At 33.2% G+C, this 23,049-nt stretch overlaps 1 protein-coding gene across 1 annotated transcript; it reads left to right on the forward strand.

The window, feature by feature from the left end:
- The first annotated feature begins 16,877 nt into the window (after positions 1–16,877).
- LOC131032864 (oxoglutarate-dependent flavonoid 7-O-demethylase 1) lies at positions 16,878–19,047 on the forward strand. Its single transcript, XM_057963947.2, has 4 exons — positions 16,878–17,305; positions 17,589–17,830; positions 18,044–18,368; positions 18,647–19,047. Exons 1-4 carry the CDS (start codon positions 17,036–17,038, stop codon positions 18,890–18,892), a joined length of 1,083 nt encoding a protein of 360 aa, XP_057819930.1. The 5' UTR covers positions 16,878–17,035; the 3' UTR covers positions 18,893–19,047.
- The last annotated feature ends 4,002 nt before the right edge of the window (positions 19,048–23,049 follow it).

Here is a 23,049-nt window from a genome sequence, read left to right on the forward strand (position 1 = left end):
GTTTGGATTTATCATGAGTGTCTACCCTAGACCAATCTCATGTTTAGGTGCGGACATTCCCACCTCTCTCTTTTCCTAAACCCGTCAAGTCTCTTTTAGGAAAATCATGGACCTAAGGCTGAAGAGGCTCCTCCTATTCCCGGAGCCAGCGGTCATCGTAGACATTAAGCTCATTCTTGGCAACAAGCACATTAGCAGGGAAGAATACCCTCAAGACAACACTAGCATCTCATCTCGGTTTGTCGCCTCCCTCATGGATCTACATCTTGACAAACAAGCAGTCTAGACCCTCACCAAAAGACTATTTCCTGATGACATCCTGCTTGAACTGCAAGAGGTCCTCAACAAGGCACATGATGACTCTGGGGCTCCTCGGACGAGTGAGAGAATTCTTTTCAATGTCCTGGGTGAGCTAATCAATTCTACCCATTTCTGCTTGACCTTACCGATAAGGACCTCCAAAAGAATAGAACCTTTGCAGGCATGGGCCTCAGATTCCTAAAATGGCATTTTCTTAGGGAAAATCTAGAAGATTTGGGCAAGGAAGAAGAATTTTTAGACTTTTCCAGGCTTAATGGTGTCCTGCCTCCTAAAAATAGAAGCAGAGGATCCCCAAGCGGAACAGAGTAGGCGAGGTGGTAGCAGAGGTTTTGGTCGTGCTTCTACTTGTGGAAGGGGTCATCCTCTACGCAGAGGTCCTCCTCTTCTATGCATATTCAGGGACATGGTTTCACATTTTCAGTCTTTAGGCCCTCTAGGCTATTTTGGAAATCTGAGGATTCATGTTGTAAATTCTCATTTGATTCAATATATTAATCTTACCATGCCTTTTATCGATAAAAAAAAAAAAAACTTTCCTTCTCTTTCCATAAAAAATTATAACCATCCTTTTATGTTCCTTCAAACATTAACACCGACATTTCGGCATCAATACTACAGCTATCAAGTTATTGAAAAGTCCCCATGACTATTCACTCTATTTGTGAATCGACATTTCGAGACGAGATGGCAACTTCTTTGGAGTTTATATAAAATATAATAACTTGTTGATAGAAACAGAAAGTCTAATAGACTGCCATTATCCATACCCCATATCGACCTTTGAAGAACTTTTATTAACTCCAAACTTCCGGCCTATCGGTATAATATGAAGAGTTACGAAGGCATTTTGGAGTGCCAACTATCATACTTTGTTTTCATTGGTGGTTTGATGGTTTGTCCCTGATTGGTAAATCATACAAAGTATTCGAAAAATGAAGACTTCCTTGGTATTTTGGAGTTGGTTAACAACTTTTCACATCGACATTTTTGATACAACTCATAACTTCTTATGTTAAGAAAAAAAATTGTCCATACTCAAGACTCTATACATGCGTTCACTATAATATATAACTTAGAACTTATCAAGATCGAAATTTAAGTTATTTTCTGACAATTAGCAGTTTTGATGTTTCTCAAAAACTCGATGTCATATTTAGCACGATCTTAAACAAATTTCAACCATAATATATATCTCGTAACCTTCTTGCAATTCATTGTCAAGAGATAATATTACGATGACTGTTATTTTTCTAATGCTAATCATATATAATTTTTAAAAATTTACAAGTTTTCCTTGACACATCTATCAACCTCAAACTCACATTGTTCAAACTAATCTTGTGGGCAAAACTCAATTCCATTCAAGTTGAACAAAATGCTTGATTTAATTGTTTTTTGAACTTCGTCAATCAAAAATCAAAGTTTTAAATTGTCTCAGAAAAAAGAACGTATTGACCCAAAACTTTGCCAAAGTCATCAGAATGCTATTAGGGATATCACCATAAACGGGTTTCACACCATCTTGTACAAATTTTCAAATTTAATTATTTGTGATTTTACTTTTGCATGTTGCACCACTGCTCCTAATGGTTTAAAACTAGGACCAACAACTAGCTCTTATTTGGGACAAAGACTGTGAGGGACGGAGCATGAAGCCATAAATTTTGGAAAGGATTACTACCTTAAGCATTGGAAAGCAGAGTCAAGGATAGGAAACAACATAGGTAACTAATTGGATAAACTAGAGATAAATAGACCTTTTTTTTTAACTAAAATATATACATGTTAGGTAGTCATACAAAGGCATTTACATGTTGAGAGAAACACATGTATGGAAAAGAGAAGTGTATTCATTTAACACTTGCAAGCTCAGTAGCTTGACCAAATTGACATATGTAAGATGAGAAATATTTTTGAACAAGAGACAAAACAACCATTTCTCATCATAAATTTTTTGAGCTTTATTGAAACATATTTGTACTCTCTATTGTAACATTGGTCATATGTTCAAACATCATATGGAGTACACCAGTATCTTCTATCTAGATATTATTTTGATGGTTTAGATTGGAAGAAATCAACCCATGAATCAGAAAACCTTTATATAGTTTGTGATGTTAGCTTCCAAGAGCATAGGGTCATCTTTTACTATGATATTTTCTTATTATTTTTGAATAATAATTTTAGAAAATTATTTTACTATAATATACAAAAATGAAAAAGAAAAGAGGACATTAGTACCTTCAGAATATTTTGTAGAAGCATGTCCATCTAAAAATAAAGGAGTAGGGTAGACACCTTCACCATAGAGGAAGCTTTCAACCAAGAAGTGATATGAATATCATGAGAGTTAACCTTTCTAGATGCCTTCATTAGATCTTCTATTAGCTTATTCCTTGCTTCATTGTTTGTATAGTTCCCTAAAACATCCTTCAATATAGGATTGTCTTCTTCATTAAACTATTTAAAAAGATGATTGCTTTGGACATTAAATGCTTCACAAAACACAAATTGTACCTACATTGAGATGAGGGCATTTGTTGATATATCTTTGAATATTTTTTATCTTAAACCTATTCATTGATATCCATATAGCTTTCTATATTCTCTTAGCATAGTAACTCTTCTCCAAGATACTCTTCTTGAATTTTGAAAGCTTCATACTCAGGTTGCATGAATGGTTGGATAATATTTCTTAATGATTCATCATCTTTCTCTTGAATCCAATCCTTAGATTTTGTGTCAAATCTATTGCTAATTGAAATCTATCCATATCCATAAATGTAAAAACCTCTAATTTTGAAGTAGTAGATATCTATAAAAACTCACTTGTGATTTCTTCTCCATTAGTGGTAGTATAGTTAAATGTTGTCTAATAGCTACTAAAGTTTTGATTTCATCAATAGAATTATCCTCTTCGATGATTAGTGATGGATGAGTTGGAATATTTTCTCCACAAAGTAAATCCTCATTAGAAGTATTGAGTCACTAACTTGGAATGAAAACCATATGAGATTCATCTCGATGCGTCTTTCCTTTTATCATTGTCTTCAAGCTTGAGTTGTATGCAAGTCAAAAAGACATTTGGTGGTTCATTTACACATTTTGTAATTTTTATTTGGTGAATAATTTCTTCTTCAATATTGCATGTCTCGGTCTAGAGTCTTCTCCCACTATCACTTCTAATTCTTCTTGATTATTCTCTTGGAAAACATTCCTATGAACATGTGTAGCTTCATCTTCCTCGGCACATACGCATCCTATTGAAACTCTTTCAACACTTGGACTATAAGACATCTCATCAAGAATGTGTTAATCATCAAGAAAGGAATTCTTCCTCCCATATTTTTGTTCAATATTTTGCAATTATTGAAGTGAAAAGAAGGATATGTTTTATCAAGATTAAGTTGCATGTCTCCATAGAAGCTTTTTAAAAATTAAATTTTTTTAGGAACATCAAAATATTGATTTATTTGAGCACTAGGTACAAGGGAGGGAGCATGATCAAAAGTAATAAATTTGGTATCTTTTCCATATTATTCTTCAATATTTTGAAAATTTTGAAGTAGAAAAGGATGAACCTTATCAAAAACCATTTGTGTATCACCATACAAGCTCTCCAAGAATTGAATCTATTTAGAATCATCATGAATCTAATTTTTGTAAGCAACATCTGCAAGAGAAGGATTGCTAGTGTTGTCCATTACTAATTCAAAATATTCTTCATCTTTACATGCACAATCCCTTTCTGATAAGGATACTTGATCATCAGTAAGTAAATGACTCTCTCACCCATCTTTTTCTTCAATATTTTGCAAAACTCAAAACAAGGAATGGTGAATTTTATCAAAAGGAAATTGAACGTCATAAATCTTTTAGCCTCCATTGATGGTTTCAAAAATACTTGTTGGATTCAAAATACTTGGTTTTGAATATTTCTTCAACTTTTGACATGATTTTGGAAACCTTTTTGAGATCAATGAGGTTATAATAACCTTATGAAACTTTATGTGGTCTTGAAAACCTTGTCACACTCTAAGACAAGTTTTCAAACCATGAGGAATCAACCTCACCTTGAATATATATCTAACCACCATATAGAAACACAGACCCAATGATAAGATGCCTCATCATCCTCCTTGAATATTGTCAAATACACATGTTGCCTCAATATGTCAACATAACTTATAAGAATATTATATTTGGTAAAGTTGTATTATGAAGAAATGGCATGCCATGATGATATGAAAATAACTATCAAATATTTTTTTGCTTAATCATATGCCCAATAGAGGATAAAAATCACCTTGACACAATTATCATGGATGGCCCTTATCATAATAGTGCATTTGTGAGATTATTGTCAAGGGAAATATTTTAGAAACTATGTCCCAAAGTCCTAGTGCACTGTAATAGAAAGTTGACACTTTTTGTCATAGCATGCTAGTGCAAAGTCATTCACTAATACTCAATAAGAAACTATGCTACAAAGAGAGTTTTGTGCAATAAAAACCCATCATAGTCAAGTACCACCATTTTAGCTAGGATAAAATTATAGATAATGCAAAAAAAATGTAAAGGAATTTTAGTTCAAGTAGAACATAGTTTTTAACTAACATTTTTTCATGAAAGTAGCCGAAAATGTTTTCAAAACCTTATCATCTTCTATTAGTGGTTTTTAAACTAGAGATGGTTTTAAAATTTTCTTTGGGATTTGACATGATTTTGGAAACCTTGTCATAGATCAACAAGGTTATGATAAACTTGTGAAACTTTAATATGGTGGTGAAAATCTTGTTGTGTTGCAATATAAGTTTTAAAACCATGTAAAGTTGTTGTCATTTTTCATATCATTGACCACTATGATATACACCCACACTAAATGATATAGGTCACATCATTATACTTGAATGTGGTCAAATATACACATGTTGCCTTAACGCATCGATGCAACTTCAAAATGGAAATGCTTTAGCTAAGTTACATTACCAAAAATTATGTTCCATAATGAGAGGATGATAACTATGAAAAAGACAATTCACTTTCCTTTGATCAATTATATTCTTAATACAGACTAAAAATCATCCAAGCCTAGTTCCAATAGATGAAACTTTTTATTAAAGAATAGTAGCACAAGTATGGTTAAGTGAGATGTTTTAGAAATCACATTGCAAATACTTAAATGAACTAAAATAGAGATATGCCACATGTCACCAAATGTGCCAACATAAACTAAAATCTTGATAATAAATGAAAAACTATGTTATTAAGAGTAATGTAAATAATAGTTGATACATAGACACAATCTATAACCATCGATGCAGTATGCACTCATAATCAAATAAGCATATAGTCTATTCATCCAAGAAAAATAATTCATCGATACATAAAATAAGCGTAGATAGAACAACTATGCCTAAAACATGAACAAGACAAGTAATAAATATTCAAGTATTACTATATATCTATTTTAACTATACTTTTATTAATATTACTGTAGTGTCATGACATTGTGACCCTAGTAATTTTTTACCACATTACGGTCCTCACGCATGCGAGATTGAATCCTCTAGCCTGATCAGAGACTGGAGACTACTCAAACCTGGGAATTTGCTTCTTCCTTGGCCTCCACACCACCCTGTCTACACTATGCCCTAGAGAAAGGGGTAGGATAGGGGCATCCCTGCCCTATTTTGGGGCAGGACCTTTCCTAAGCATGCGTTGTAGGTTGTGCAATGAGCGGGAAACTTCTTCAATGTTGGGCATGTATTTAAGTGGCATTTTCCCTCTCATTTGCATAAGTTCAATAAGGTGAAAATTTGCGATCAAGCGTTCAAGAGCATTCAAGCATTCAATCATTCTTTTCCAGCATTGAGCATTCTCAAGTCTCCCTTTAAGGCTAGGTGTTGCATTCAAGTCAAGGATTCAACCATTGAAGAGGAGATTGATTCCAACATTCAATTCCACACGAGCATTTCTATCAACATTGCTATCACAACCTCTCTTGAGGTGATTTATATTTTAGTCTTTCATTACTTGGTTAATTCCAAAATTGGCGTTTGACCTAAAGGAAAACCCCCAATCCCAACCCATTTTCCTCTCTTTTCTATGTGTAGGTTGTAGGTGCACAGTTGTACTTTCAGATTCGGACTCCATTTGTGGAGGCGGAAAAACCCTTTTCGTTTCACGGATTTTTTGGAGGACTGTGTACATTCCTGCCATGGTCCATGCAACTTTTCCTCCAATTCACAGGGAAACTTCATCTTGACATATTATTGTTAGATCCAGGTGCACAACTTCATCCTATACTCTGATCTCAAGTTATAATCAGTTATTTGTCACTTTTGCACTACATAATTCAATCAATTCCTTTTCATTTCAAATAGAAAGAGGGAGATTAGCTTATCATTCCCATTTCACTCAGAATTCTATCTTCTTCTTTGAAGGTTGAATCTAGTGAATTCTCCTCTCCTCTTCCAATGTAATTGGGTGACAAGTGTTTGAAGGGAAATCTGTATTGAAACTCTCATCTCTCCTTGGAGGGAAAGGGTAGTTTTCCTCTTGATCTCTTATTCACATATTGGTCACATTACAATTACATGGACAAATATTAGTCAATATGAACTAAGCAACCAAGACAAATACACTACTCATTAGTTATAAAGTTACATAATTTTATATTATTATAATAATTCTTGGTACATAGATATTAATATAATCAATTGATACTCTTATATATTATAAATTGGTTAATAGTTATATACTTTTTTAATTGTTTTGATTAAGGGAAAAAACTAGTTTTATAGGGACCATAAACCTAGATTATACAAAGCAAAATAAAATAGAACCAACTAAGACCTAGACGCAAAACAACCCAAACAAAACAGGGCACAATAACCCAAACAAAAAACAAAACAACAACCTAACAAACTTACAAAAGCGTGCTTAATTCATCGTACTTTCTAGTGACCTCTTTGTTGATGAACATAACTTTCTTACTCACACTATCCTCCAACTGGGGCACCTCGATATCCTCCAACGCATCCTCCACACAATCTAAAGGCTTTCTGGGAGTCTTTCTTGTCCCTGCATCAATAGCCTTAGTAATATTACCCATCATCATACTGCCCAAAGTGGAAATGTCCTGGGAAGTGACATGCAATAATTTGGCTTGCTCATTCAGCTTGCAGAGACCTTCATTAGCATTATCCATAGTCGCCTTACTAACCGCCACCACCATAGTCAAACTTTGTTTGACTTTATGACTATCCTCCTCCAAAGCTTTGATTCAGCTCTCATGGAGGTGATCTGAATCACCCTTCAAGTTATCAACGCTTCCCCTCACGTAATTAAGCTCCTCAATAATCCAAGAAAATAGAGATTTTTTATTCTCTTGAAAGTTACGCTAGCAAATGTTGGAGACCGCGGCATCAAGGAAAAAGGAACCCACTTCCTTCGGCATAGCCCTACCCCCATCAACAGGCGTGTTGAAATTGACATCATGTTCCATCCCTTACCCTCCAGAATCCATATGGTTCACCTTTCTCTTTTTCACCAACACTTTAGAGCATTAACCATCTAGGATCTAGAAATCTTTGATTTCCCTTTTCATGCTGGCAATAGAGGCCCCAGCCGTCTTATTCCCCTTCACATCACTGCTAGGGTCCACAGAATCAGGAATAAAATCAGGCTCATCTTCGTCCAAAATCACAAATTTCCTACCCGAGATTGGGGTTTTTGGAAGAGTACAGCGTCGGGCCCTAGTTTTCATAGATATGGAAGGCATTATCCTTGTCTGAATCCTCCTCCTCATCTGAGAACGTATCCCCATAATACACCTAGACATTCTTCTAAAATTCAATGCCCATCTGATCCCTATGATTCCTCTCCACATGCAGGGCTTTGACATGTTCTATAATCAAAAGTATCAAGACCTCATGGAGAACAGGGGAAGAAACCCTCTTCGCATGAGCCCACATACTGTGATTTAGGGAGGCCATTAGATAAAAGGGCAGGGAGATACATTTGTCATGACGGAAGTGGTTCAAAATAACAAAATGATAACTGAAAAGACTGCAATATTTACCATTCAAAGTTAGGTATCGCATGATGACCTCTGAAATTGTCTTCTAGGGCTCAGGAAGCGTCATTCTATCCCAACCCCCATCCGTGTTCTTCATCATTTTCTCCCTCTCCTTTAGCATGAGGAAGGTCTTAAATGCTTCAGTGGCACATTTCTTGTCCCTGTAAAATTTAAACCCTTCAATCTATCTTGTAATAGGTTTGCAATGCACACTGGCTGCAAGTGAATCATATTACAAACTGTACAAACAAAGAAAAAAATCTACAATAATTATGGAAAAGATTCAGCTGCTCTCCATTTACCCCATGCAACCAACGACCACCTGCATACACACGTGCCTTACTATTGAGACTTGAAACAAACTCTTCTTGTGCCAATAGTTAACGTTATTGAAACGAATTAAAAAAGCAGGTTAATCCTATGAATAGGCACAATTTGCATGAACCATTTGATTTTATGATATTTACTATCATGGAAGGATCACAAAAGCTAGTTCAATGAGAATCCTCTCCAGATAGTTCTCATATCTCTCAGCCGCAGCAGAGGCCTCTGGCTGTAAATATGGTGGAAAAGAAGGATATTATAATGAACGTATCTGAAGGATTCAAACAAGTTTTCTAAAGCAATTTTAGGTTAAAAATTAGCAACGTGCATATGGAATTAGCTATAGCATCCATAACAACTAAGGAAGAAAAAAAACTAAGAAGAAGGGATAAAAACGTTTGCCCCAGAAATGAATGAGATAAGAAAGTTTAGCCCTGAAACAATGTTAAAGAATATCTAAAGGATTTTAGCGCCATTAGTTTTGCAAATAAAATAAGAATATTTCTTTGAAGGTCAAGCCTTCTGAAATTTGAATTGCTATTTGTAAAAATATGACAACATCTTCAGTTCTCAAACTCTGAATAATACCCTCTATCTAAGACTCTGAACGAGTGGTTATGGTAGCGTTTGACAACTATCTAAAGTTTCTGGTTCAAAACTGCATATTCAGCAATCCTTGTTTTCATGTGGTAATGTTAAAAACCATTTCTAATGATTGGAATGATTGAAGAACTCATGTAGGAAATTACTGGAGAAACTGTGGTTAATAGTTGCTCGAAAATATGGAATTTCTGAAATGTTTGTTGTTTTCTGATAGCTGATTATCATTAATGGAACCAGACAAAAAAGACTATATGACAAAAATGGAAAGAACTACACTTAGAATATAATATATTTCAATACATATTTTCTCATTAATCTAGGAGATCAATTACAATATGGACGCCATATCTAATCCGCAATGCCATATTTGTTCGAGGCAATTGCTAGATGGGTCGGATTAACTCACTTCCCACATAAGCAAACCATGTGACTGTAGGACTTTTATGATTTTGAGTGCGGTGATACCGAACAATTAGGTGTATGGGTACCTAGGTCATTAGAATTGCTTTGCAATGAATCCAAATAAGTTCCACAAAAGAGTTTGAGCTTTGAGACGCATCTGTTCAGAATTTTTAAGATTCAACTAATGTTTAGGAAAAACCACCACAGAAGAGAAGTTAATGAACTATTTTACTACTTGTTGCAAATTGTTTTTTAAAAAAAACACCCTTGAAACTAAAGGGAATTCATTTTTTTTGCATTGAGAAAATGGCATCTATATTTGATAGATAGACTAGCAAAGTTTATACTACAACAATGCAATTGTTTAGCAAGATTAGGGAAGATATTTTGTCCAATAAATAACATTTTTTAAAAATCTCTCCTGCATCCAAACATCTGAAATAGCTTCACGATTTTGCAGGCCCGAGACCAGAATCAGGATAGTTGTCTGAAGAATATTTGCAGGGACAAAATTTCAGTTATGCAAATAAAGATGCAATCGTGGCCAATGCAAGAACAGAAGATAGAGAAGGCCCAAGGCTCTCAAAGTTCACTTCAAGCTCCACCGCAGCTCTTACACCAAGGATTCCAGGTCATGCTGATGAAAAGAAAAACAAATCACCACATGCAGTACTCATGATCGGCTTAATCATCAATATGGTGTTCTGTAAACTAGTACCAAAATCCAAAATCCAAATTCCTATTCAAATGTTGTAGGAATTGTATGGACTCTTGTTTCTTATAGGTATGTACGAGTAGAGAAAAATATATAATGAACACAAAACATCAGAAAAGAAATAATCCAAACACAATAAAGAAGACACGGGACACAAATTTATAGTGGTTAACCATAAAGGTTATATGTCTACTCTCAAAGAAGGGATAACTTGTATTAATCAATATCAAATACACATCCATACATGACTACACACATTCATTTATACAATCACGTTCAACTATGAAACCAAGAGTTCAGAGAATGAGAATGGTCATGTGACCATTGGGCTTCACATTCCTAACGATCTCCCCCATGAAGGCCAACTGGTACAACCATGCACAACAACATCCGTGCTTCCATTTCGAAACTCACATTACATCCAGCCTATAAGATTTTCACTTCACAAACTCTTGTTCATGTATGTTGCCGATGCACCTTCTCCAAATCAAATGATCTCTCCAAATTCTACAAAAAAGTACATCCTCAAAGTGAAAAGCCAAAATTATTACAGTGAGTAGTGCTTCTACCATTTCTTTTGACTTTCTCTCATTCTTTATTATCTTCACAATCCCTTCCAAAATCAAATAGAAAGTATGAAAGGCCTCGCATATGCACAAAATTTCGTTAGGGAATTCATCCTCATGAAGTTCTGAAATGAAAGAATCGTGATGGAGGATAAGCTGTTGTAGAAGAGAAGGCAAAGCTTCATAGTTCATCAAACAAAATATGTTACCGGCTTCATTACTTAATTCTCCCACACCAGAAGCAATATCTATATGCGAAAATGCCCTTCTCACAAATTTTTCACCTTCTGAAGGAAAGTGGATATCTTTGAAAATGAGGTTAGAAATTTGTCACAAATAAATTGGGCTGCATGTTTCCTCCATGTCCAGCAAACACCCCATTTAAGGCCCACGAACCATCTCCTAACGAAGAATATTCAAATTTGTTTGCAAAATTGTCAATGCATACACGCATGTCCTCCATATATTGGCGATCACGTATATGAACCCACCCTCCAGAACGCAGAACATGAATGAAATACAATGTCAGAGTTTTTTCAATTGGTTTCATTAGGGAGGCATGTTATGACAGTGGAAAAAAGCACTCCCAAGAGGGTTGGGTGGCCACTCCTTCACACTATTTCTGCTCCCTTCATCACTCTTCGCTCCTCCCTCGTCCAAACCATTACTCTTTGTCACTGCAACTTGTGCATCGTTAGGCGTGTTCTTAAGAAGCTCTACTTCTGAATCCATGACAGCCTCTGGCTGCTGACTGCTCAAGTGTCAGGAGGATGATTCACCTCCACCTATTTCAGTGGTCACAATCTTCACATCTTCCTTGGGCTTCTCAGTGGATTCACCTTTACTCTCAACCATTAGTTCTTCCTGCAGGGCAATCTTCTCAGACTCCAAATTCCTAGGAGAATTATTTAAAATGGTTGCTCTATTCTGGAAAACCTTGCCAACATCACTGTGGCAATCACCAGGCTCCAATTTCACATTAACTATGCTCCCCTTAGCAAGCTCCTTGGCCTATTGTAGTGTCTTTATTTCCACGGCCCTCATCCACTAGCCATATAGAAACCCTTCTCACCACTCTCTCGAGGGCAACACAGAACTCAGCACATCACTGTCCAAACCATGTTGGTCTTCTCCCATGGACTCGCCACTACCTTTTGCCTCAGACCTCTCAGAATGAACAACCAAAATCTCACATAACTTCTACTCCACCTCTATATTCTTGGTGGCTACTTTCTTTGAGAAATTATTTTTATCCGTCAATTGTTTCTCCACAATCTTCAGCTTGACCTAAAGCTTAGATTCTCTCAAGAGAGCATTCTGTATATCTTCTTGAAGAGCTAATTATTTGATTTATGTATTATTATGTTTTATTTCTTTTTCTCTTAAACTAGACGAAGTCTCAACCTCCAAAATTCTTGCCAAAGAATCTTCCATAAAATACAATAGATCCATGAGGAAGAAATTCTCTTCCTTTAGTTTCATAATTTTTTCCTCTTTGTAGCTTTCAGCATCATATGTCTCATCTTCTTTAAGTTCATCTTCACTGGCCTTAGCATCCTCTTCTTCAGCTAAATCTTCCTCATTTTTCCAGCCATCCCACCAATGTACGTGGTGTTTCATTTAAGCTTTCTCATGCATAACACCACCCTCGGTGAATTCTAAATTACCAAGAAATTCTTCCATGATGCAATCAACTTTATCTTCTTCTTCCATCTCTGCTCAATCCAACCACGACTTTGATACCAATTGTAAATTTAAAGGAGTGGAGAAAAATATATAATAAACACAAAAAAGTAGAAAGAAAATAACACAAATGCAACAAAGAAGACACGAGACACAAATTTATAGTGGTTCACCATAAAGACTATGTCCACTCTCAAAGCAGGGACAACTTGTATTAATCAATATTAGATACACATCCATATATAACTACACACAGTCATTTATACAATCACGTTCAGCTATGAAACCAAGAGTTTAGAGAATGTGAATGGTCATGTGACCATTGGGCTTGACATTCCCAACAAGGTATGTCTTCATCTCATTAAAAAAAACAAATTTAATTTCTTCCATTAACTGAAGGTTTTTTTTGGACTAAAAAACACTTAGCAATGTTTCCTACAAGAGATACTATCTACACATTGAGAATCTCCATTTTCCCAACATATTTTTGTGTAAATTTAAGATGTATTCAGAAGCAATGTAAGACATTAATGGTTTAATTTCAAATTTGATTGAATTATCTGTTAGCTCTTGTTAATAAATCAAAATTTTCAAACAACATTTTTTTATGGGGATAAGGTTGAGATCATAGTCCATATTCTTCATAATATTTCATTGAAATTTGGCTACTCATTGATAATTTGTGCTTTATATGCTTTTCTCCATAACAATCTTGTCAAATGTTGGCCTTGGTATGGCAATGTTTAGTCTAGGAGAGTTGATTTTAGAACAACACCTGTTTTTTTTTATTCTTATTTTTCTTTGGTAAACATTTTGTCCACCAATAGAATTCATCAAACGAACATAATCTAATTAGCTAATATTGACCTATAGATTATATTTTCCAAGTTATTAAAAAATCACAACCTTGATTTCCACACTTCGAATATGTATACTCTCGAGCTACTCTGATACTGTGATCCATATTTTGAATTTGTACAGTTGACAGAGCCATTGTTCTGATATTGTGATCCTTTTTTGTAAGATATTCATATTATATTTAATACAAAAAAGAACCAATGAGTAAAACTATCGAAACACGTTTCTCTTGAAGCTGAGGAATTAGCTAGGTTTCTCTTGAGAAAAGATATAAAATGGTTGTTGTAGTTGAATCACATAATGTTTTGTATGGCAGGCTTATTCATGGCTTTACAACCTAAAATCATAGCATGTGGGACATCACCAAAAAGAAAATTATTAGCAGGCCCGAGGCACACCATGTTTGGACAAAGAAATGGCATTTTACAACTCTTGACATAATTTTTCTAGTAGAAACAATAAATTTTACCAAATGCTTTATATTCAATGGAAATTTTCAGGTGAACTCGACCCTAAGTTTACCCTACAAAACAACACACTTTAGAAAGAAATAGAAAATTCCACCTTAAAATCTATATATAACATACAAAAAAGCACATTTTAAGAGAAAATTAAATATCTTGCAAACTAAACTTATTGCTTCAACCAGCATATGTTGAATTTTCAAAGTAGTCTACCTACTTGTTGCTATTCTTCTATCAAAGAGACTGCATGCAAAATTATCAGTTTTTTATTATATGGTCAACTACAACTATAATAGAATGGTAGAATGCACAACACTGAAAATAAAAAAATTTAAACCTAAAAATGAATCAAATCTGGAGCATTCAATAAGTACTAAGAATTCAAAAGTATTGAATTACATCTACTTCATTTCACTTATTTCACACGTCCTATGCAATTATTAGTAGCCTATAATAAATGTCTCAATCTTGATAGATTTAAACTATCTAAAGTCTGGCAAAAATATTACTTTTAATTTATTTTTTTTCACAATATCCAATACAAATTTAATTTCTATATTTTTTTCTATTGAAAATTCGTTAAAACTATCAACAAAATTCTATTAGCCAATCACATTTCTAGAAAAAAAATAAAGAAAATCTAAAAAGTAATAATATCAAATATTGGAGGGTACAAATGAAACAACTTTCCAAGTAAGGAGGTCATAGAGATGATATTTTAGGTAGATATCTCTTACTATCCAGTTTTCGTTTTTCAATTTCACTTCTGAAGTTATCAATTTCAACCCTTTATTTACAATTTCTTCCAATATGTTATTATCCTGATTTGATATAAAAAAATATAAATATCATAATTTTTGAAAATTTATATATATATATGAAACCATAGAAATTTCATGTATTCAATTTGAAATTCTTATATTAAATTGACTAATGTTATATTTTAACAATTAAAAAATATAGATTTAAACATCAAAATTAAATTTTAATTACATTCTATATATTGAAATTAAGAGCCATAGAACAATAAATTATTATTAAATGATTAATATTTATCAAAATAAAATTTATAGTGATGAGCCACACAAATTATTTGATGTAGATTTAAATTCTTTGCTAACCTTTTTTTTATTCCTTAAATGGTTGTTTTTTCTTTTTAACTATTATTATAAGTAATTTAGTTTTATAAATACTTTTGTGTTTGCCATGAAGTAGTTTATAATAGATTAAAACAAATTATGATAGGGAACTTATGTTCAATTTTCAAAATATGTATCTCCCCAGGTCTCCCTCTCTCCCAACCCATGACCTCAAATTTGATTTCTTATAATTAATTTAAATAGTATTGTTTTAAAATAATTATATTATATAATTGTATGCTATACTTTTGTATGTTTAGTAAAGATGTGAAATAAATAGTATATTTGTAAATGTAGATACAAACACATGAATTTATATATAAATATAAAGAAATAAGCATACATGAATTTATATCTAAATATAAACATATAAACATATATATAAATATATAGGAAAGTACATTTCAAATGTTCACAATATATATTATTAATAATTATTAAAATATAAAGATACAAACATATGAAATACATTATATTACATTGGAAAAATGAAAAATGTAGATATCACAACTTGACAAAACCTCTAGAATTAAGAATCCATGATATTAAAGTACTCTCAATTATGATAAGCTACCATGTCCAATATCTTGATATTAGACTTAGCCCATCTCAAACACCTTGATATCAAACTAACCTTATATCATATTTTTCCATCATTGATACCTAATATCAAACTTCTTTCATCTCTAACGCATTAATATACTTTTTCTAATGCCTTGAAAGGTATTAGGCTTCAAACTTCTATGATGCTACTTATGATATCAAAATAAGTACCAAAACTAAACAACTAATAGTCAACAAGAAATAAATAAAAAAGATTGATTTACAAACAATGCAAGGATTGATCTAGTCATTATATTAATATTGCTAGCAAAACTTAAAGATTGTTGAAGGAATATAAAAGACGTGTAAAAGACTAATAACAAAAGATAGACTTAAATGAATTATGGAAGAATTATGATTAATATAAAAGATTATGTTAGTTGAATTTGCAATGATAGATACTAAATGAAACAATATGGTTTTCATCAAAAGAAAAAATTCTTTTATATATCGAAAATTCATTTTCCATATAAAGCCTTAGAAGTCAACATACTCATGTGCTATTTAGAAAAAGGAAATATGTTGTATAAGATACTATCAATATGACATTTATAGTGCACGTGAAGTTATTTCTATTCTCTATGAAACATAATATTCTAGTACTTATAAAGATTATGCACATACAACTTCGATATTATGTTTATCTTGTCAGGGAATTGGTGAGGCATGCACAATTAAAATATGAAAGACACAATCATTTAAGCTAGTAAATTGCCACATCCTTAAATTCGCTGCATGTCTAAACTAAGGACTAGCTTACACAGATAAATGGAGCGAAAAGGAGACTGCAAGGCAGCTATTATTCATAGATTTCTGTTAATTCACAGATTTCTCTACCCGTGACTGAATGGGAGAAATTTTTAAATGTCTTAATTTACCCAGGGACGCCTTAACAATTTCGTCGGCCAAAGATAAGGTGAAGCACCATGTGTTGCCACGACAGATCCAAAGGTGGGGTCAGATGGGGTTTGGCCTGTGGATATATTTTTCCTCCCTAGGAAATAGTCTAACGGCTAATGATAATATTATTTGATTAAACACTTCCTCAGGTACACTCTTTTTAAATAAAAAATCTACATTAACACTTAACTTGATCTTCTTACAGATGCAACTGAAGACCACAAATATTTTGACAAGTAACATTTCAGTCGTGGATAGAATTTTCGACACACATTCCATAGCTATTATTACACAGAAAATTTTCTGTTTCTGAGAGTAAAAAGAGTTCGAAGTGTATAAGCAAGTAGGTGGTTTGTTTAAATTAAAAAACTATCATGTTTAATTCAGCCATGGTGTTTGATCCCTCCACTGGAACTTCAAAAAGGTTTTCAGTTCCTGTTGTTCAGGAATTGGCATCTCAGAACCTTCACAGCCTTCCTGAAAGGTATATCAGATCAGAGAAAGAGCGCCCAAATACCTTTCCTCTTCCTCATTTGGACATCCCTGTAATTGATATGGACATGTTTTTGAGAGATTCGGATCTCTGCAGGCAAAAGGAACTGGAAAAACTTGGTACTGCATGCCAGCGATGGGGATTTTTCCAGGTGGGTGTAAATAAAAAATTGATTACATAATAGATTAATAATTGCTAGAAATAAGACGTTTACATATCAAGGGCATCATAATAAACCAGATAATGTATAGCAACCGGATTTTACGAAAAGTTTCCTTTCTTAGACTGTACTCGTTTATCTATGTGATGGCATATTAATTGTGTTTAACTATGTAAAAATTTATTAAGACATTACCCCTGTGACGGATTCCATATCATCTCTATTCTCCAATCTTGCTTATTTTAGTAAGATGGTATCTCTGTCTTCATGACAGGCTGTGAATCATGGAATTCCTGTGTCTTTGATGGAAAGAATGAAGGGAATTGTAAGGGAATTCATTCAACTACCTTTGGAGGAAAAGCTCAAGTACAAAACACAAGAAATTGAAGGCTATGGGCAGTCCTTTGTAGCCTCAGATGACCAGATACTGGACTGGGCAGATATGATGTACTTGACAACTCTGCCTCCAGAGAATAGAAAGATGAATTTTTGGCCAACAAAACCAGCGGATTTTAGGTACACTAAATGTTTGTGGTTGATCGTTTTAATGGTCTCATGTTGATAAAATGTCATTGGATTGAACTCAAGTAAAGTCCCTTTTCCCTCTTTTGCTATAAATGTGTAAACCATATCTACTTCTTCAACTCTCTTTTCTCAGTCTATTGATTCTATCCATCTGACTTCTATCATTTTCATATTCAATGTGATTACACTGCCCATTTGTTGCAGAGAAAGCGTGGATCAATACGCTTTTGAAATTCAAAAGTTTGGCAATACAGTTCTTTGCCTTCTATCAGAGAACGCTGGCCTAAAACCAGACCATTTCATTAACATGTGCGGGAAAATGACACAGTTCATGCGATGGAATTACTACCCACCCTGCCCAAGGCCAGATCTGGTTTTAGGGTTAAGCCCTCATTCAGATTCAGGTGGTTTGACAGTATTGTTGCAGGATGACGAAACAGTTGGGCTACAGATCTGTAAGGATGGTGAATGGGTCCCTGTTCAACCCATCCTTGGTGCCCTGGTTATCAATATTGGAGACATGCTTGAGGTAATGAAGATGAATTTTAAAAGTCTTTACGCGAAAACAATCTGTAGGAACAATGAAACTATGTTAACTTGTTTGAAAGAATGTTTCACGGGTGTATAATTGGGAGATTTTTTATCCAAGGTGTGAACGATTTCCTGTATTCAAGATTTCATATATTAAAAAAAACTTTGCGGACTCCATTATTGATTTACACTACTTGGGTTTGATTAATGGAGATTAATTTTTTATTCCACCAGATCGATATCAATTGTAATTTTTGTTTTTGTATATTTCTGCAGGTGATTAGCAATGGAATTTATAAGAGCATTGAGCACAGGGCAGTCACAAACATGGACAGAGATCGAATCTCCATTGCCATGTTTTGTAATCCAAGTGGGGAAACAGAAGTGGGTCCTGCTCCTGAGCTCATAGATGACTTGCATCCCTGTCAATACAGAAGATTCATTCGCGCAGACTATGTAAAGAATTTATTTTCTGGAAAACTTGAAGGGAAGAAGATTGAATTTGCCAAAATCAAGTTATAACTTTTTAAGTTGAATTTGTTCGGTATGGCTAAGATTTTTAGCGTTCAATTTGATGAACTTCTATCTTGACCTTTTTCGGGCTTATAATTTAAGCAAATGATCAGTGGTCAGTATTGTAATGAATTGCATGGTTAAGTAATGTTGGTTTTCTGTGAGTTGTAGTTATAAACATTAGTATGAATGCTAGTCATTAAAAGATCAGGAAGTGGCACTCGATATTATTAAGGTCCAATTTAAAAAACAAATTTTACAGAGATTTGCTAAGAAAGTTTAGCAAGCGTTTTACAGAGATATCATGTTGCAACTCTCTTCCAATAGATATCATTTATTAAAGAAATATCTTCAAATGTAACTATAAAAGTATGCATGTGTTGATCAAATATCCTAAGTTCTAAAGGTTGATAATATGTTGTTTCATTTTACTTCTGAGTGAGGGGTGAGGTTCCCTCATTTTTACTCTGTTGTTCTTTGGGTTTATATGTAATCATGGAAGGACATATAAATCCCCTTGTATTTGAAAGTACTTGTATTTGATAACATGTTCTAAGATAAAATATGTTATCAGATAAAATAGCTTGTCTTATATAATATGTATATATTTATATTATAAATAATTTTATAGGCTTTTGATTTTTTGCTCAAAGAAAGTTATAGAAAAGATACTAAAATTGCTCAAAAATTTTAGAGCAACTTACATTATTATTTTTTTATTTTTTTTATGAGATGAATGTAACCATCAATATAGAGGTTCATGCCCAAATACCAATAGAAAATTTCTTCAAAACCCTATCAACTCTAACCACCATTATGAAAACCCTCAAAAAATCAATGTTGGGTCTCACAATGGCATCATCCTTGTCCTTTTTGTCATTAGCCTCAAGGATGGTTAAAGAAAATGAATGAATTTTGTTTTATATTGTCCAAACTTGATTCTGATATCTTCAAATCACACCTCCAAAAAGCTCTCCAAAACAAGGTAAAAATAGGCATCTTTCAAAAAGATGTGCCAAGGATGAAATACCAAAGACCTTCCATGAAACACAAACTATTGATTAGGGAGAGCCCTTATGTCTCTTCGAAACAAGGGTTACTCAAGGGTTTCAAGCCTCAAGCCAATAAATTGCAGCAACAATAGAGAGAAGTATAATCACATAATGACCTTTAAGAGAACCTAACATGCTATATAATGACTCCCAAAAGGCTAATCTAATCTCAGCCATATATTCATTGCAAGCTTAACCTAATGCTTAAAATAAAACCCTAGAAAGCCACCTTTTCCCCCGTTTTGTTCATATTTAATAAAATAACTAAAATACATGTATCTTAAATCATTATACTCAAAAGTGGAAATAATAAGTCTTTAGGCTAAGAGTCACTTAAGTTGCATAAAAATATGAGCCCACAATTTAAGATCACTTAAGTTGCATAGAAAGATGTTCCCACAACTTAAAATCACTTACGTAGCATACAAAGACATGCCACAACTCAAGGATAGGATAGAGAGAAAATCAAAGAATTTAACACTTGTGCAATTATGCTCTAAGACATCTTCCTTTAAGGTAACCTAAGGAAAGGATGGTCAATGTATACTTAAGCCCCATGGCTTGAGTTGGGGACATTACATCTACCTTTAGCTTCCCACATTCCTTTGACAACTTGGTATGTTTCTCAAAGCTTTATCTAATGAAAACTATTTCTATTTGATGCTTCTTCTAATAGGACACACTTATTTTAGTTAGCATCCTTTAATATGTGTTCTCTAATAAGCATATCATACCCCATTTCAATCATCTCTTTCAAATTTTTAACCACACAATTTCATCCTACTTTGATGAATTGATTTCATTGTTAATTTCTTTTTTATTGATCTCATCATATAATTTTCTTTCCCCTTTAATGAAATTGGAACCTTCAGATACAATTTCGTTTGATGTTGACATTTTCAATTTTTAGTCATATTTGTATAACATTGATGCATGCATATCTTCCCAATCAATTCCCTTGCACTTCTTGAAGTGGGATTGAATTGATCTTGTCTAATTGTTGAACTGAGCCATCCACTATCAAATTAATATAAGCAATCAATGATCTTAACCACTATTTAAGATCATGTTAATGTTAATCGTCTTTCTCTATCTTCTCAAAAAGTCTGATAACTAGCATGTGAAGGTTGTGAATATCTCAATCCTTAGAAGGGGGGCCTAAATTAATCCCTGTTATATTGAAATCGTTTTTTATTCCCTTTTCCATACGTTTCTATGTACACAGTTAATAAACCTCCATAAGCATATGTCCTGAAGTTGAGTCCTTCATCAACCTCAAGTCATCATGGCCTCATTAGATTGAGATAACTTTTACAACAAATCAACAACAATATCAAATTGGAGAGTTTTTAGTTAAGCTACTTTCCTCTTCTTTGACATTGTGTTTTGTAATTAAGATTAAGATGGGTTAGATAAGAAAGTAAAAGAACTTCCCATAGTAGTACGGGAAATTACAATGACCTCATTGCAATAAGTGTAGTGAATACACATCCTACTTGATTGGAGGAAGAAATGTCATGTGAAGAAGGGAAGGGAATGAAAGATTGCAGGTAATAGAAGGGTTATGAGGAAGTAGAATAGTTGTATCATGGTGACCACCAAACTCTCAATGAAAAATCAAAACTCAAGGCTCTGATCGAGAAATCATTCATGTAATAATAAACCTAAACCTTCATTATCATCAACGAATATTTTAAATTTTGTAACATATTTTATTTTCACAATATGCACCCATTTGTTTTGAAAATTAGCATTACTCAGCAGGAGGGAGACCTTTTTGACGTGCTTTGTCAAATTATGATTTTATACTTCAATTGGTGTGGTACGATTTACATTTAAAATGTTGAAAAGATTCATTTAAACAAAATAAATTATTTTAAATGAAAAATTATTCAACATGTTTCATGTATATAGCGTCATTTAAATAGAATATTATTCACCGACTCATGGAGATCTAGCAAATATTCGAATTTTGTTTGATCTAATCCTTCTATAATTCATTAATTAATAAAATTGGAGTCTTTGTTTAATGTAATGCCAGGAAAACAATTACCGTTTGTTTGAAATTTTTGCGTGAAGACGAAAGCAAAGGAAAACGCACTTTGTATTTTGTATCAACAAATTATATGCATATCCCATCAATGGTCGTGGCTCCAGTACGATAAGTAATTTTTATGAATATCTTGACGTCTAATGTATTTCAACTAATCTTATATTATATAATTTTATAATATTTAACTTTTAAGAAGCCATTTGAATAACAAATGGTTGCACTAGGTTCTAAAGGAGTCGATAGATGATAAATAATGTTCATATATAGAAATATGTGAAAGAGATTCAATATTCATATTCTGCCTTTCATCTAGGAGTTTGACATTTATTACTATGGTTTCTATGGTTGATATTGATGTAGGTATGAAGGTTATAAATATTTGTCGTAGTTATTTTCTATATAAAATGGTATTGAATCAAAAATATATATTTGTATAATACAATTGTTTTAATTAATAGATGTTTTCAATTTTATAACATTGAGAAATTAAGAGGATCGAACCTGTAAATCCATTATGATTTGCAGATTTTATATTTTTGATCAAGTGTTGTTTTGTATGAAGAGTAGACCACTCCATAAACAGCAGATGTAGCTATTCTCCATGCAAAATAACAATCTGTATAGAAATAAAAATTCTCAAAACCGATTTTTATAGAATTTTCACTTGTCTGCTCTTCATAATCCGTCTCTATGATACTATTAAAACTTAAAAATCTATCCAAAAACTATTATATTATATAGATTTAAATTTTTAAACAAGATGTTATTTTGTGTAAAAAACAACCACAGACTAAACGCCCTCATCTATTACCATCATTGCTTCCTTCTGAAATTCATACATTTTGAGCGGGTCAAGTTTTCAGGCTGCAGCTTTATCCTGCACTATCAGAGACACTGTACATCTATTTTTCTAAGTTAAATTCTAAATATAGAACTCTCAAATTTAATGATGTAGTGTGTTAGCGTGCAACTTGGAAAGTAATTGGAATTTATATTTTCCTTCTCATATTTTTTAAATAATCTAAAAATCTAAATGAAAAAATGTATTGAAAAGCTTTTGT

The sequence above is a fragment of the Cryptomeria japonica genome, chromosome 5 (genome assembly GCF_030272615.1).
Source record: "Cryptomeria japonica chromosome 5, Sugi_1.0, whole genome shotgun sequence".
NCBI classification, from domain to species: Eukaryota; Viridiplantae; Streptophyta; class Pinopsida; order Cupressales; family Cupressaceae; genus Cryptomeria; species Cryptomeria japonica.